The following is an 18,614-nucleotide window of genomic DNA, read 5'->3' as shown; positions in this document are numbered from 1 at the left end:
TGTACCAGATTATTTAGTTAGGTATAAGTAGTCTTGATACTGTTGGGACAGAAGTTGCCTGCTTCGTGTTTAGGTCAGATTTGTTGTTACTGATCAGTGCGTTTGTACCAGATTATTTAGTTAGGTATAAGTAGTCTTGATACTGTTGGGACAGAAGTTGCCTGCTTCGTGTTTAGGTCAGATTTGTTGTTACTGATCGGTGCGTTTGTACCAGATTATTTAGTTAGGTATAAGTAGTCTTGATACTGTTGTGTGGTTATAATTACACTTATTTGTTTTTCATTATTATTGAAATTGTAATTTTATTTTGTTTAAATAAATATTTTTGTGACCTTTTCAAACATTATCATTTGTTGTTTTATATAAGTATTTTGTTTTGAATCCTTTAAGAGCTTTGAATGAAGAACATTGTGATGAATAAGTAAGTGATTGACAAATTTGCTTTTTAGTTAAGACCTAGTCACTTAAAGTTAATTTTGATTTCAGATTCATCTAACTCTGGAGGAGAAAACATGTATACTATGATGAAGCCTGTTCCCGGTGGCAATATGCCTGGGGTAAATATCTCTGATATTGTCATTTAGCCTAATACCAAAATGTTTCTAAGAATACATGCAATTGGTACGGTATTATGAACAATTCAGATATATAAAACTAATTTTCATCTGATTAACCAAATTGGAGACTTCATTAGCTCTAAAATTGATTTATTTAAAAAAAATTTTCACTTTGTAAAAAGTTTTAATTATACTTATTTCTCCACTTTTTGAAGGCTGTTGAGTCCTATACTGACAAATGCTCTTATTGCATTACTATCTCATATAAGCAAACACAGATGGTAATTTTTGAAAATTCTGCCCCTCACCATTTTATTAAGATTGACAAATTCTCAAATGTTATCCCAAATCTTAACAAATAATTTATGTACTTTCAGAAATGAATGTGATTATTAGGTTTAACAGAAGATATGCAAGTTTATAAAAGCTAGATTAAAACAAGAAAATAACAAGCAACAATTTTATGAGACAAAACAGAATCAACTGTCTCTCTAATCGGCAACTTGTCTTGCACATTTAATTAAATGGGGGAAACTATTTCAAATAAAGAAGAAATCAGTTTCACTTGGTCCATGGATACAACAATTTGTCAGGTTGGTTTTCGAACAGGGCCAAGTCCTATTCTTGTGGCTTGAACTTGACCGATAATAGAGTTTTCACATCCATTTACCAAACATAATTTATTATTAATTTAATCAAAGTAAAACTATAATTGCTAAACTACAAAATTTGTAGACACTTTAAATATAATGATACCACATAGATGTTATGTTATTTATACTATATGTGTTTGTCATGGTTAAGTACAGACTGGATTGTAACATTACAACCACCATGTGACCATGTGTTGTCATTTCCTGTTTTTTGCATGTATGTTGATATCTTTGTATCTATGAGGAAATAAATATTCATTCATTCATTTTATTACAAACCAATTTATAAAATAACTAATTATTCTTACTATAATGTAAAAATGACTTAAATTATAATATATTATTTGGCTTACATTAGTCTTTATATATTTTATTCAACAACATTTTAGTTTCAATACAATGGTGTGGTTTTCATTAGCAAATATATATTTACTAACAAAATGTCTTAGTTCATCTGCACTTGCTGTATAGAAAACTACATTGCTATTCAATATATGTTCATATTACACCATTAAAAATAGAACAACATCCATTTAATCAAGTCTGAGTTGTGGTAGCTGTGTTAAAATAAAATACATCATAATTGTGGCTAATTAGCTGATACTGCACAATGACATTAAAATTCTTGTTAGCTTTGTTTTGTTGTATATTCATCATTATCAGACAGGACTTCATTTCAAAAACCACTTAATACGTGGTAGACAGATCAAAATTAATGTTTTAAATTCCTAAAAGCTACACTAATACAAATAATAAGAATGTAGTACATACCCTTTTATTCGTCCCAATATGCGTTACCCATTATTGGTTATGGGTTTAGTTTAACTGCCCCTGGTGTCAAGTAATTGATAACTTTGTGCTAAAGTTATATTTATAATATGTTTGTTTCAGTGCTGTGTTGTGAAATTGTAATTTTGTGTCTTCATATATAATGTGTAATTATATGTGTGTAACTGAAGTCTCAGTGCATCTGGGCAACCAATATCAGTTCCATTGCCCATTTCACAGTCAGAATTGGTGTGGAGTACAAATTTATATAATATTTAATTTACAAGGAATTTACATCATTCACCTCTGAGTGGTCTTACACCTCCACTACTGCCCCCAGTGCCACACTACATCTCCTCCACTGTTCCCATATCCTCCACTCTTCCCATCTCTGCCACTGTTCCCCTCCCATCTCCTGTGCTATTCTAGACATATTTCCTGCATGGTGTAGGTGGCTGCCTAAAATGGGGTTTAGAATATTCTCTGTCTCAAAAGTATTACTTGTATGCTCTGGTTCTTTTTAAAGATCTTAAAATCTCCCCCATTGACAGATCTGTCTTCCCATTTCATAAAAACTTCTTACACAAGTCAATTAATATCGTGGCCTGGATAGTATGTACCATCAACCATAGTTTGTTGAAGAAAAACTATTACTGCTTCTCTGCTATTAGGTGTCCCGATCTCTTTTGGCCAAAAATGACTGTCTGCCGCTGCCCTCAAAAATTTTAGGGAACTCAAGTGGCAGGCAGTCCATTAAAACAAGGTAAGAATGCCAGGTTGTCATTTAAAACCTTGATGAACTGGGGATCTAGGTCCCCTGTGGCTTAACCATAGGAAATGGCATGAGTTCAAGCCCAGCTTCTTTGCTGGGGGTGTTTGGGCCCTCCTGATGTATTCTAGCATATATCCCCATAAGCCACTCTTGCGACTTTAGTAGGTCTTACAGGGGCTATATGCCCCTACGGGTGTCAAGGAAGTTTGACCTACAGGTCAAGGTTAGAGGAAAACGCCGGAGCAATAGACTGAAAGATCCCATTAACCGAGGAACTTAAACCCCTAAATGAGTTTTGACTGTTGGCATATTCAGACCTTGGCCTAAGGAAAGTGTAAAATTAGTTGGTTAGTTAACTGTTGGCTTTTCTGGGTGGAACAAATGTAAAATTTAGGCAAAAAGGATACCCTAACAGGCCTGAGGAGGATGAATAAGAAAGAAAGAAGACAGGATAGCAGTTAAGAAAGAGCTCCAGGGAAAGCATCTGAAGGAACGAAGGTCGGGAAAGGAAAGAGGTGACTCGACCCCAGGGACATTTTTCAGTAATTAAGAGAAACTCGCTGATACAGAATTGGTTGTAGAGTGAAAAAAAGGAGAGACACTGGGTCAACCCGCTGGAAAATATTGAAACTGTGCAGGGTGAAACAGATGGCAATAAGAAGAGTTAACAATGAGACAAACTAGAAGTGGAAGCCGAGTAACTAGCAGAGAAGCTGGTGTAGAACGCTGCACTGAAGGAAGGTGGGATGTGGTCAATAAAACTCATAATCTAAGATGTGAGCGTAGATATCAAAACAAAATCAGTAGATTTTAAAATAAAGCATAAATACAAGGAAGTAAAACGTGGATAAAATGCTGTTAGAAGAAAGGTATATTTAGTTGTGGAATGTTCAACCAGGTTAGGGAACGTACTTACAAGAAAATTGGAATTATATATAGACTGACATAGCTGCAGGGTGAAAGATTTGCATAGACCTACCAAAGTGCTGCAAGTGCTAAAGATTCAGATTGTTGCAAAGCACTGCAGTGCTATGTAGTTAATACTATAAGAGAAACATAAATACAGAGAGTGTAAGAAAAAGAACATCAAGGATAGAGTAGCCTGTGTGAACTGTAGGGGAGAAGGTCATGAAGACAACCAGCACTATACAGGATGGAAAGGATGTCCAGTGTATGAAAGAGCGGTGAAAACGTAATAAATTAGTTGGACTGTGGATTTTCTGAATATGCTTGGCAAATAAAATATGTAGGATCAGTTAACCAGAGGAAGAGTTGAAAACCAATGATCTCGGCACACTGGGCATTGGAGGAGGTAGGCAGAGGTGTAGGGTTTAACTACGGGTGTTCAGGGTGAAAGAAGGAAAAGATTACGATGTATGGAAAGAAGTCAGGAAAATAAGTCTCTGTCATGTGCCAGGAGTGGAGGAGGAACAAGAACTTCAGCCTAACACCTCAGTCTAATCAAACACCGTTCCTAGGGTGACAGTAACACTTCATCCACTGTCCCATGTTTCATAGTCCACTTCCGATCATTGTCCAATTTAGCTTTGATGTATCGTCTACAGTTTTTAATTTTCAACACACATTGAAACTAAGTTAAATTATGTCTGTGACAGGATTTCCCGATGAGTGGAGGACCCGAGGGTGGATCCCTGGGTCCGATGGGACCTAGCACTATGGGGCCCGTGATGAATGGGGACGGGATCGATGGGATGAAGAACTCTCCCGCAAACGGTGGACCGGGAACACCGCGAGAGGATAGTGGCAGTGGCATGGGGGACTACAATCTTGGGGGCTTTGGTCCGGGTGAGAATGTAAGTATGGCGTCTGCCGGTTACTTCTCCGAACCCAAACTTTCTACTAAAGAAGAATGGTAAAATAGTTGCCAGTCAGGATTACAATATTGTATCAAGGACCAAGGTAAAACAATCGATCAGTCCTAGAATACTCTGTAATCGCTTTGTGTGTATAACTGTTACATAATTTGTCATGTTTCTAAATGTGTGGCGTTTCGCAGAACTAATATAACAATTTTTTGCAATAAAGAATAACTTTTTTGTTTAAACATGACAAGAAGAAATTACGTAACAGTGATGTTTTGTAATATACAATTTACTAAAGAAGAATTAAATTCTTTTGTTCCTATTATGCACAACATATAAAATGTGTTTTGTAATCATTGTCAAAAATGTATTTAAAATTGTAATATGTAAAATGGGTGCACTATTACTAGTTTTTTTATTTATTGTAATGTCTCAGTCTTGTTCTCAAAAGCTTATACCATCAATATGCCAGCTCTGTGTGTCGTGGCTTTAATTTATAAAGATATCTTTAAAATTACAATCATTAAATGATTGAGTTAAAAGTCTTTGAATAAAACTACTCTGTAGTTTTGAAATTAGTGATTTTTTTCCTTGGTCCTTGAGTATTTTTGTAGAACTCAAAGCTATCAGTGTTTTGTAACTTGTTGTAAATATCATTACAGCACTCGTGAGAGATATTTTTCTACATAATCTTTAATACTTTTTTTTGCTTCACATAAGATTTTTTCATGTGCTTTAATTTCATAAGCTCATGAGTCCTGTGATTGCGTACTTTAGAAGAAATAATCATAATACTAGCCTAAGAAACTTACAGAGCATGTATAGTTTGATACAGCATTAGTTGAGGTGTAAATATATCAATTATTAACATTTTATTAATTCATTGTGTATAAAGGTGATTTTTGAACACAAAATCGTGTATCGGTTTATAAAATACAATACCGCATATTTAGGGGTCAACTTCAAAATTAAAAACTTTGATCAAGTTTTAAAATTTGTTCTGACTTGATCAGTAGTTATCATTATGTAATGGATGATGCTGTGATTCAGGTTGGCCAACCTATTTGTTGGCTTCAATGATGTACTGCTGTAATGATGTTTCCAATGGTATTCTCTGTATGACATGCTCAATATATATTATGACTAAATTTAATTTCTATATTACTATCTTTTAAAATATAAATATTTGATAAGTTTTTACTGTCATCCCAGTAGGTAAGGTAGTTTAAACTATATGTATTTTCACAATTCATACTTATATTCATTTCTTAAGAAATACAACGAAACTTTTTATTAATGAGTGTTCTCTGTGTACAAATGTAGGGCGGTACATTAGTAATTTAAATTATTATTTAATGTCTAAACCTGTTTTATTTAGATGTCCGTAATTGTACAGTGCTTGTTAAACAGTGTTAAATTATTAACACTTAACGAGTTATATAATTCAGTTGTGTAATGGTCACTAGCCAATTAGTGTGTTTTTTTTTAATTCATTTGAATACTTTTAGCGAGTAACCAATATTTTTCCAGCTAACACTTGTGTTGTTTTACAAATAACACACATACAAGTGTATTGCATTGTCAATTACAATACATAAGAGAACGTGTCCTTTTTATTTAATATTATTGACCAGTATTAACTATTAACGCTCATTAAAATGTGCGGCGTCAAAATATGTCAGTAGCAATGTAACGGCTTATATAAAATTTGCAAGTAGTAGTTTTAAATTACATCAGTAAATAAAATGTAAATCGATATAAACAAATATATGATCAGAGAGTCTGTTGAACTATTGTTCATGTAAAACCCCTTAAAATAATGGTAACCCACAGTATGTAAAGTGATACAAGTCATTAATATTAATATATGTTACAAAAACCTTTCCAAATTTGAGAAACCCCATATTTTGAACAGGCAAGACCTTTCCAACGGCTGCAGTATATTTTTTGCCGAGCCACATTATGTTTAATAAAATATTTTTTAAGATCCTTTATAAATACAGTTTTCATTACAAAATAATATAATTGTTTTTACAAGGAAAGATTAATTTTACGTAAAATTAAAAAATTTCTTTGAAGAGTAGCTAACAGCTATAATAATGTTTTCTTACATAAAAGTTAATGTAAACATTTTGTTCTGAAAAAGATTTTGCATACTACTATTACATAAACAAACACATATGTCTAAATTTACCTGTAATAATTTTTTATTTATACAGGGTATTTTTGAACCAATAGAACACCTCTTACCTCTTAGCCTACAATAGCTGCTAAGACCTAAAGTTAACCTTCCAAAGTTAATGAATCCAAGCTGTTTATTAAAATGTTACGACTTTTGTAACTGGGACTTTTTTGATGAGTGAAATTTGATTTTGGCCTATGATGCCAACGTATTTAAATGTTTGATGTCCCTCTCAGGATAATTGTTATAGTTGCAGTAATAATAGACCTTTTTGTAGAATAATTGTGGGGTCTTGTAGACAATAGACAACTTTATTACCCAATTAACAAGTAGCATACATGTAATAGGTTTAGTCAGTAAAGGCTAGAAAAACGTGGCAAAAATAAAAAACCAATAGGCTATGTATAAACCTTGCAAGGTAAATAAATTCTACAAAACAGATACTCCACAGATTAGAAGGAAGTGTTAAAATCACTATAACTTCTGACAGCACTAAATAAATCAAATAGAACCAGCTGGTGACTTAATTATCTGTCAAAATAATTCCACAAATAAAAAGTATTTGCAGGTAATACTGTGCTCTAAAACAAAATATGTAATGCTATATAAATTTAGGACTTGTCTGATTTGTGTTTTAATATCACAGTAAACCTTGTAACCAAAGGTGGTCTAACTGAAAGTACTTAAAAAGTTCACAGTTTTATCTTAGGCTGCTTTGATAAAAATTAGAATCATATGGCTTAACCCTTTCAGTCCCAAAATCTGGGTAACTGGATGATATAAGAACGTACATAGTGTGCCAACGTCTGGTTTATTATATGTTTTAAGAATGTGCATAAAGTGCTAACGTCCAGTTTACCGCATGTTTAAAAAAATATAATACATGAATAAATGTTCTTTTTGATAAGCATCGCACATAGTGCACAAACACAGCTGATCAATCAGTAGCAGTGACGAAAGTTTCATAAAACGTGAATGTAATTCCTCATTAAAAGGTGAGTAACATTAAAAAAATGCATTAATATTTTTATTTTATGTGACAATTTAATAAAAATTTATGTATATTTTAAAAACAAAGTGTTCTTCTGGTGTGCTTTATTTTATTGAATGCGTAATTTTTTTAGTACTATTTTTAAATGTTAAATTTGAAAAAAAACAAGGTACGATTTTTAGTGTTTTTTTTCTATTTTAAGAAGTTTTCAAGTATATACAATGTTAATATACACATTTGTGAAAAAATACAAAAATTATTTAAACTAGCCAATGAATAACAGAGTTATGACTTTTATAACAAATTTGTGGGAATTGCTAAAAGTGGCACAGCACTTTTTGATAACTGCTTTAAAATACCCTTGGCATAAAAAGTCTGGCACTGAAAGGGTTAAAATGTGAAATAAAATATTGGCCATTATTACAGATAAATGTTGGTAATCTTTCACTTTTATTGAAGGCTAGCAGCAAGTGTTCACAATGTGCAACATGGCTGTTGAGCATTATCTATAGATATACTGGTTGGTGGTCTCAAAGATGTGAGTATGCAGAGTGGCTCTTGAGCATTATCTGTATAGATGTACTGGTCTGTGGCCATATAGATGTACATGTGCCATGGCTGCTATCTATATAGATGTACTAGTTACTGGACATAATATGTGTGAGTGGCTATCAAGCGTGTCCTATATAGGTATATTGCTCAGCGGTCATATAGAAGTGAGTACATCTTGGTTGTTTAACGCTATCTGTATAGGTGTACTAGTCGGTGTCTGATCAAACGTGAGTGAGTACACTGTGGCTATTAAGCGTGTCCTATATAGGTATATTGCTCAGGGGTCATATAGAAGTGAGTACATCTTGGTTGTTTAACGCTATCTGTATAGGTGTACTAGTCGGTGTCTGATCAAACGTGAGTGAGTACACTGTGGCTATTAAGCGTGTCCTATATAGGTATATTGCTCAGGGGTCATATAGAAGTGAGTACACCTTGGTTGTTTAACGCTATCTGTATAGGTGTACTACTGGGTGTCTGTTCAGATATAAGTGAGTACACTGTGGCTATTAAGCGTGTCCTATATAGGTATATTGCTCAGGGGTCATATAGAAGTGAGTACATCTTGGTTGTTTAACGCTATCTGTATAGGTGTACTAGTCGGTGTCTGATCAAACGTGAGTGAGTACACTGTGGCTATTAAGCGTGTCCTATATAGGTATATTGCTCAGGGGTCATATAGAAGTGAGTACATCTTGGTTGTTTAACGCTATCTGTATAGGTGTACTAGTCGGTGTCTGATCAAACGTGAGTGAGTACACTGTGGCTATTAAGCGTGTCCTATATAGGTATATTGCTCAGGGGTCATATAGAAGTGAGTACACCTTGGTTGTTTAACGCTATCTGTATAGGTGTACTACTGGGTGACTGTTCAGATATAAGTGAGTACACTGTGGCTATTAAGCGTGTCCTATATAGGTATATTGCTCAGGGGTCATATAGAAGTGAGTACATCTTGGTTGTTTAACGCTATCTGTATAGGTGTACTAGTCGGTGTCTGATCAAACGTGAGTAAGTACACTGTGGCTATTAAGCGTGTCCTATATAGGTATATTGCTCAGGGGTCATATAGAAGTGAGTACATCTTGGTTGTTTAACGCTATCTGTATAGGTGTACTAGTCGGTGTCTGATCAAACGTGAGTGAGTACACTGTGGCTATTAAGCGTGTCCTATATAGGTATATTGCTCAGGGGTCATATAGAAGTGAGTACACCTTGGTTGTTTAACGCTATCTGTATAGGTGTACTAGTCGGTGTCTGATCAAACGTGAGTGAGTACACTGTGGCTATTAAGCGTGTCCTATATAGGTATATTGCTCAGGGGTCATATAGAAGTGAGTACACCTTGGTTGTTTAACGCTATCTGTATAGGTGTACTAGTCGGTGTCTGATCAAACGTGAGTGAGTACACTGTGGCTATTAAGCGTGTCCTATATAGGTATATTGCTCAGGGGTCATATAGAAGTGAGTACATCTTGGTTGTTTAACGCTATCTGTATAGGTGTACTAGTCGGTGTCTGATCAAACGTGAGTGAGTACACTGTGGCTATTAAGCGTGTCCTATATAGGTATATTGCTCAGGGGTCATATAGAAGTGAGTACATCTTGGTTGTTTAACGCTATCTGTATAGGTGTACTAGTCGGTGTCTGATCAAACGTGAGTGAGTACACTGTGGCTATTAAGCGTGTCCTATATAGGTATATTGCTCAGGGGTCATATAGAAGTGAGTACATCTTGGTTGTTTAACGCTATCTGTATAGGTGTACTAGTCGGTGTCTGATCAAACGTGAGTGAGTACACTGTGGCTATTAAGCGTGTCCTATATAGGTATATTGCTCAGCGGTCATATAGAAGTGAGTACACCTTGGTTGTTTAACGCTATCTGTATAGTTGTACTAGTCGGTGTCTGATCAAACGTGAGTGAGTACACTGTGGCTATTAAGCGTGTCCTATATAGGTATATTGCTCAGCGGTCATATAGAAGTGAGTACATCTTGGTTGTTTAACGCTATCTGTATAGGTGTACTAGTCGGTGTCTGATCAAACGTGAGTGCGGCCATATAGAAGTGAGTACACCTTGGTTGTTTAACGCTATCTGTATAGGTGTACTACTGGGTGACTGTTCAGATATAAGTGAGTACACTGTGGCTATTAAGCGTGTCCTATATAGGTATATTGCTCAGCGGTCATATAGAAGTGAGTACATCTTGGTTGTTTAACGCTATCTGTATAGGTGTACTAGTCGGTGTCTGATCAAACGTGAGTGAGTACACTGTGGCTATTAAGCGTGTCCTATATAGGTATATTGCTCAGCGGTCATATAGAAGTGAGTACACCTTGGTTGTTTAACGCTATCTGTATAGGTGTACTAGTCGGTGTCTGATCAAACGTGAGTGAGTACACTGTGGCTATTAAGCGTGTCCTATATAGGTATATTGCTCAGCGGTCATATAGAAGTGAGTACACCTTGGTTGTTTAACGCTATCTGTATAGGTGTACTAGTCGGTGTCTGATCAAACGTGAGTGAGTACACTGTGGCTATTAAGCGTGTCCTATATAGGTATATTGCTCAGGGGTCATATAGAAGTGAGTACATCTTGGTTGTTCAATGTTATCTGTATAGGTGTACTAGTCGGTGTCTGATCAAACGTGAGTGAGTACACTGTGGCTATTAAGCGTGTCCTATATAGGTATATTGCTCAGCGGTCATATAGAAGTGAGTACACCTTGGTTGTTTAACGCTATCTGTATAGGTGTACTAGTCGGTGTCTGATCAAACGTGAGTGAGTACACTGTGGCTATTAAGCGTGTCCTATATAGGTATATTGCTCAGCGGTCATATAGAAGTGAGTACACCTTGGTTGTTTAACGCTATCTGTATAGGTGTACTAGTCGGTGTCTGATCAAACGTGAGTGAGTACACTGTGGCTATTAAGCGTGTCCTATATAGGTATATTGCTCAGCGGTCATATAGAAGTGAGTACATCTTGGTTGTTCAATGTTATCTGTATAGGTGTACTAGTCGGTGTCTGATCAAACGTGAGTGAGTACACTGTGGCTATTAAGCGTGTCCTATATAGGTATATTGCTCAGCGGTCATATAGAAGTGAGTACACCTTGGTTGTTCAACGCTATCTGTATAGGTGTACTAGTCGGTGTCTGATCAAACGTGAGTGAGTACACTGTGGCTATTAAGCGTGTCCTATATAGGTATATTGCTCAGCGGTCGTATAGAAGTGAGTACACCTTGGTTGTTTAACGCTATCTGTATAGTTGTACTAGTCGGTGTCTGATCAAACGTGAGTGAGTACACTGTGGCTATTAAGCGTGTCCTATATAGGTATATTGCTCAGCGGTCGTATAGAAGTGAGTACACCTTGGTTGTTTAACGCTATCTGTATAGGTGTACTAGTCGGTGTCTGATCAAACGTGAGTGAGTACACTGTGGCTATTAAGCGTGTCCTATATAGGGTTTATTGTGCTTTGTGACTGTGTATATATATATTTTTACATTTTAAAAATTAAAATACATTATACCTAAAAATGTCAGGACAGGTTTTTTTCAGCAGATTTACCAAAATCACATTATTTATAATTATTACAAAAACAATGCCAAAAGCAAAACAAACTGCAAGCAACTACACAACATATAAATTCAACTAGATATTACAATACATTAGACTCTCGTAAGTGTCAGAGAGCGTGTACTATATCCAAGATTGGAAGTGGTGGGATTACTCAACTGTAGCTTTTTTTAACTGAGTGCTATAAATAATTCCTAACAATAACAGTAATAATGTACATAATAAATAGAATTATACAATAACAAAAAAACATACACCCAACAAATTATTTAATACATCAATAAACAAACAAAAATACCTGTGAATTAAGATTTATTTCAAATTTCCTTCCATAAGCCACTGCTTCAACTAAAATGATTAAACCTTGAAACTAGAGATCTCTAAATACCATCTTATTCTTTGAATATATTTAGTATTCACTGTAGAAGCTACATCAAAACATTGTCCATAATTTTACCAATATTAGATTAATTTCTGTTTCCAAGCTGTGGTCACTATATGCAAGGTATTATAACTCAAATTAAATTTTTACATAATTTTAAAATCAAGATTTGGAAAATTTATTTTGAAATCAAGCATGATATTCTCAATGAAACTTTTGCCACAAGGCCACACGCTGTCTGTGTGCATGTGTAACCGGTTTTCAAACAAATACAGTTTTAAAAGTCTAAAGTCTGTTTTTTTTCTTTCCCTCAAGAACAGGAATCAAACTAAAATAAGAAAAGTATACTAATAACAAGTATTTTCTTGTATATATATACTAAAATTCAAGTAAAACCTATTTAACTGAAAAAAAAACATGTAAAACTCAGAAAAATTACTGAAATTTAATTAATTATATTTACTTGAAACTTATAAAGATTCTTGGTATTAAACTTCCAAGTGACAACTAGTCTTTGTTGTGGTAGTTACAGAAAAGTTTTATTAATTTAGACAAATTTTAAAAGTGGATTTTATTAAATTTGAATGTAAATTAAAATTGAAATAGAATATATCAGCTTATGAAATACTGTGGAAAAAATTCAAAATGCCTTGAGAAACAATATAAAGCCCTCTCATCTATCCTGCAGTATATGCTCGCTTAGATCAAACTGCCCTTGACCATAAGCCTGGTAATGCTACAACTGATTCCCCCCCCCCCATAACTTACACTCAGCGAACATATATTTCATTAATGTCGTAGAACCGGCTTAAACTAGTTATACTCAGTGCTGTATGTAATTGTCCCATCTGATTTTCTATTTCTGGCAAGCAGTGGAGTATTTACATTATACTATTTGTTGATATAGTCTTGACCGCTTGTAATACCTCTCATTGTAAGTTCATTACCAAAACTTACAAGAATTTGTATTTTTTTATATTTTAAAAACATCTATTAAAGGATATAAGCGGTTTAATTAAATCAAATTATATATTTCGTTCTTATGAAACTTGTAACTTTCCAGACATGACAGGAAAAAGAAGCCTCGTAGGTTTCTTCTGTATTTAATGGATATACTCCAATACTTTTTTAATTACTTTATATAGCCGGATCATATTCAAGAAAACCATGAAAAACAACTCTGCTGTCTTACACACACTCCCTTATGATCTTCCTGTCTTGACACACTTGAACACACTCTACAGGTGACCGAGTCAATTCTATCGCAGAAACGGAATTCCCTCCTCACTTTTCTATTTCCTTGAAGTAATTTCAATGCCATCTAATTCATTAAGCAGCCAACCTTTTAGGTAAGGTTCTTTCAGTCATGGCAAGTGTTGATGAGCAAAAAGTATAATACAGGAATGAGAACAGCTGAGTCTAATGCAACATCACAGAAACCTGTTTGGTCTAAGTCAACTGCCTTTGTTTAAACATCACACCGGACCTTAAGTTCAGTCCTTGCTGTAGGAACTACATAACATGTTTTAAACCTGTTCATACAATTCTAACTTAAACTATTGAATATTCTTCAATATTCTAATGTTTTATTCCTTTACCTATTTTTTTTTAAATTTAAAATTTAGAGTTTTGTTTACTTTGAAATAAATGATGTAGCAGAATGCTACCATATATAAAATATACTGATTGTGGTTGTATATTTTTGTTTACTTTGAAATAAATGATGTAGCAGAATGCTACCATATATAAATATACTGATTGTGGTTGTATAGTTTTGAGTGTCATCTATAAGCAAAGTACATTCAGAAAAGGTTCTGAAGTTGTGTCCTAAATTCATGCAGAACATGGCTAAAGGGAATATTTCTCTTTCTGAAATTGGTAGCACTGTTGGTAGAATCAATGAAACTGTATTATGTACAGTTTTGGTATGAAAAGTAAGAATTCTTTACGAAGGTCTTTATGACAAGGTTGAATATTGTGTCCAAAGTTCTTGATTTCTGTTCAGATTTCTAAGGTTTACTCTCACTGTTAACAAAAGCACAATGTCTCATCATCCAGAAGTCACCTTCACCAGAGTTATGTCAATCAGATTGGCTCAGATCAAAATTTGATATTGGAGATTTAGTTGTTGATGCATTTGGGAATTTTGTAAATTTGAGTAATGATGGCATAAGTAATTGTGAAATGGGATTGAAGAATTATAAATGGACAAGATTTTATAAAACTTGTGCCTCATATTCCGAGGGACAATAATGCTATTCAAGAAGATTAGCCGTAAGGTGCCGTAGCTAATCCATCAGTTACCCAGGCCAGGTGTACATCAACTTCTCTCACATGAACACTATAACAAACATGACTTTATAGTTGAGTAGCCTTGTACAGAGATGATGATCACAAGACTTCATCATTCTTCTCCAAGCTAATTCTGTTAACTGTTGAAACTTAGTCGTTATCTTCAAATTGCCTTTTCAATATGCCTCTGGAAATTGAGATCCGTTTATAATGAACCCCAAATACAGTGGTAGCTTATTGTGTTTGAGATGTTTACCTAAAGATTTTAAAATTAAATTAGTCAAAGAGATGGGAATAGCTGGAAATTTGGAAACTTTTACCTTTTAGTGCTGCAGTACAGGCTGGTCTTTTGATGTTAGGTTATTGTTTCACTTTCTTATTCTATATTTAATTTCATGTTCAGCATGTGATTTTAGGAAATTTTATTCTTTTTTTTTAAATTTGTTAAACCATCATGGTAAATATGAAAATCAGATTTGTTAACTAGTGGGTAATCAAAAGTTGACTTGAATTTTGAAACTCATAAACAATCCAAATGAGGTATTTGAAAAGGAGGGAGAAATTGAATAACACAGAATAGGTGTAATTAATGTAAATAAACTAGGATGAAATTCATCATCATCATCTGACGTTTCCGTTATCACGGGTCGTCGTACACAGCCTCCTCCACTTGAAAAAACCCCTTGAAAACCCCCCCCTGAAATTAACCCTTTTAAATGTTGGAATTGTGTTGCAATTTAAACAAAAAATAACTGAAAAGTAGTTAAGTTTTGTTCATTAAGAATAAAACCCACAAACTTAAAAATTTGAAAACTAAAAATGTGTGCGGTATATAAATGTTGATTACACCCAGATATGAAAATGTGCTCTGAATAATCTGCAGTCGTAAAGGAAAAGTTAGCTTGGTCAAAAATTATGGTACAGTGGTTAGCTTAACACTGTTTGAACATTAATTTAAAAGGTATCTTTTATCTTAAATTCAAACTACAATGTATGCCAAATTATCTACGGTACATTACAAAACATGACTGCTGTCATCACTAAAATAATGTTAAAACTAATTTATCATTTAAGTTATAAAAGTTACTCTTGCCACTTGATAAAAATCTTGCCTGTAGTTTTAATATTTTTTTCTTTATCAATTTATCATTTATGTTTCTGAGAGCAATGCATTCTTCACAAATTTTGTGAATTTTAAGTGTTTGATTTAATAATATTAGTTGTTCAACATGTTTTGTGACTGGAAGGAAATGAATGTAACTTTAATACTCTAAGCTGTCTAGAAAGTATCCTTTATTTTTTACTTGAAGTAATGAAAGCGATGTTTAAATAGATGTTTAATGTCCAGCTACATGTTTCATTGCTACGGCTAAGTCTAGTTGTATCATTTAGTACGTTCAGTTATTTAGATCAGGAGAACTCAATGCTTCTGACAACTCTGGCTAATTGTAACATTAGGCTAGGTTTTGTGTAGGCAGAAAATTTAAAGACTGTGGAACTTAATTATCAACTTTATTTAGTTTATCGTGGGAAAATTATGACCTACAGTGCTCATATGTGAAGAACAAAGTAATCGACTGTGCGTGTTTTATGTTGGGAACCTATAGTGCATACATAATTAATAGTTATTGATCTTTGTGTCATTCTGGGGGCCACAAAAAGAATTGTCACTTTTAAAATAAATATAACTTCTATAATTATCAACATAATTTTAATAAAAAAAAATATTTTTATAATTTAAATTTAATCTAGTTACAGCAAATCAGTCTAAATAAAGTTGATTTACTTATGAAAATATACTTCTGGCATCCTTCCTCATTTGTACATGTAAGAAGACTTTCTTAGAAATTCTTCATAACTTACACTACAGTTTCTCTTTGAAGTGTCGCTAATTCTCAATGGATAGCCTTCTGTAGATCATCTAATTGTTGAGGTTACATACATACACTTTAGACTTTAGATACCAACAAAGAACAAAATTACAGGCTGAAAGATCAGGTGACCGAGCTGGCCATTGCAGGTCACAGAAGCACGAGTTTACATGATTAGGCTGAAACCAGATTTGATTCCTATTGAACCTTAACTTTCGAAGTTGTGTTCGTAAAATGTTTTGTAGCATAATGAAATAGGTCACTGAGTTCACTTTGACTGTAGCCATATTATCTTCAAAGAAATACGGACCAGAAACCTTCAATTTGGATATTCCACATCAAACCGATAATTTGGTACTGTGAAGAGGCTTTTGGTGTAATTGTTTAGGATTTCCCATTGCCCAGTACCTACAATTCTGCTTGTTGACATACACGTCCAAATCAAAATAAACACCATCTGACATCATGAGCACATCTCCAGAGTATGACATATCTAGCATTATTTCCTGAAACGGTGTTCATGAAGCTTATGAGTGACCATTATTTTACACGCTGTGAAAGTTCAACTCATGTAAAGTGCGTTGTAGCGAACAATGGCTAAGAACCAACATTGCAACATGCTGCTAAATGGACCGATGAGGCCTCTGAAGCACTGACACTCCATGTTTCCTGGAGTTGCTACTGAATGGGAACACCCAGTAGGTTTAACGTTCGTTGCTTGAAAAAGAAATTATCCACGGTGAAAATCCAATGTACAACATTCCACTGTCCCATCTCCGTACAAACCGGTCTTTATTGTTGCTAACAGTCACTGACCCTTCTTCTATCACTACTACACAGTTCAAATCCAATGTACAACATTCCACTGTCCCATCTCCGTACAAACCGGTCTTTATTGTTGCTAACAGTCACTGACCCTTCTTCTATCATTACTACACAGTTCAAATCCAATGTACAACATTCCACTGTCCCATCTCCGTACAAACCGGTCTTTATTGTTGCTAACAGTCACTGACCCTTCTTCTATCACTACTACACAGTTCAAATCCAATGTACAACATTCCACTGTCCCATCTCCGTACAAACCGGTCTTTATTGTTGCTAACAGTCACTGACCCTTCTTCTATCACTACTACACAGTTCAAATCCAACCAACCTTTGGCACCATCCAGTATAATATAGACAGATTTATAATAACTGATAAGAAATAGATATTTGAGTTTTAGGGTGGGTTAAAAAGACTGAGTTGTAGGACAATGGGAAACAATATCTAGTTAGTCTATTGTTGAGATGAGCACCCATTGGTAAAAGTTATTTGAAAAATCACATAGATTTAACATAAAACATTGATTGAAAATAAAATTTAATTTGATTTACTTCTTATATTTACTTTTTAGACCAGCTCTCTTAAAATAAATCAAATTATTAATTGCTGATCATTTATAAACTTGATACCCGTGTAATGAATGTGTACTTAATTTTTTTTGGGTGTTAGCTTTGCCTGTTGTAACATTGTCACATCTTATCTGGTACTTATTAGAATACAAGTTTTGTGCTTGATTCATGAGAATGTGAGTTTTAGGTGTATATTGTGTTGTTTAGTTATTAGTTACTTGAAATTGCTCAACATTATTACATGGTTGTGATTCATGACTTAAAGTCTGCTTTTTGCTAATATAAAAAATGTTTTAATAGTTTTAGTTCAAGTTGTAACAAGTGTTAACATTTATTTCCTTATATGATGGATTCAGTCTTATGCCTTATAATATTTTATAAAACCTAAGTAATAACTTCAATTTTTGTTTTCAAAGGAAGCTTTTATCTTCATTTTGGTAATATCTATAAGTAGTTGATTAATTTGTAAGTATTATAATTAACAACGATTGAGAAAATGAGTTCTACCGTACGGATATAGCCTAAGTGGTTATGTCCAGTACGTGTAGAGTGTTTAGCAATTAACATAATGTGTTGTATTTGTTTAGTCAATGAGTAACCTCCAGCGTGTCCCATCGTAGCGTGTAGGTGTACGATGTGTTGTCGTTGCATCCGTCGTTGCCAGTCACTCAGGTAACACTAGATGCGGAGCGGAGAGATGGGACACGCTGTAGTTTACTGTACTCTTCCTTCACTCTCTGATTCCACCATCTCACTCTCACGTTAGAAGGGTGTATTGCATGACATAATTC

At 34.3% G+C, this 18,614-nt stretch overlaps 1 protein-coding gene across 2 annotated transcripts in view; it reads left to right on the top strand.

The window, feature by feature from the left end:
- Positions 1-18,614, top strand: part of LOC124368682 (single-stranded DNA-binding protein 3-like) — an 89,968-nt gene that overhangs the window by 69,316 nt on the left and 2,038 nt on the right. For both annotated transcript variants that reach the window (XM_046825968.1, XM_046825967.1), the window contains 2 exons: positions 487-557; positions 4,367-4,564. In XM_046825968.1, coding sequence (XP_046681924.1) covers positions 487-557; positions 4,367-4,564 — 269 coding nt within the window. The remainder of the gene's footprint in view (positions 1-486; positions 558-4,366; positions 4,565-18,614) is intronic.

This window comes from Homalodisca vitripennis, chromosome X, assembly GCF_021130785.1.
Source record: "Homalodisca vitripennis isolate AUS2020 chromosome X, UT_GWSS_2.1, whole genome shotgun sequence".
NCBI lineage: Eukaryota > Metazoa > Arthropoda > Insecta > Hemiptera > Cicadellidae > Homalodisca > Homalodisca vitripennis.
Note: the sequence above shows the minus strand (reverse complement) of the source record. Positions and strands in the feature narration are given on the sequence as shown.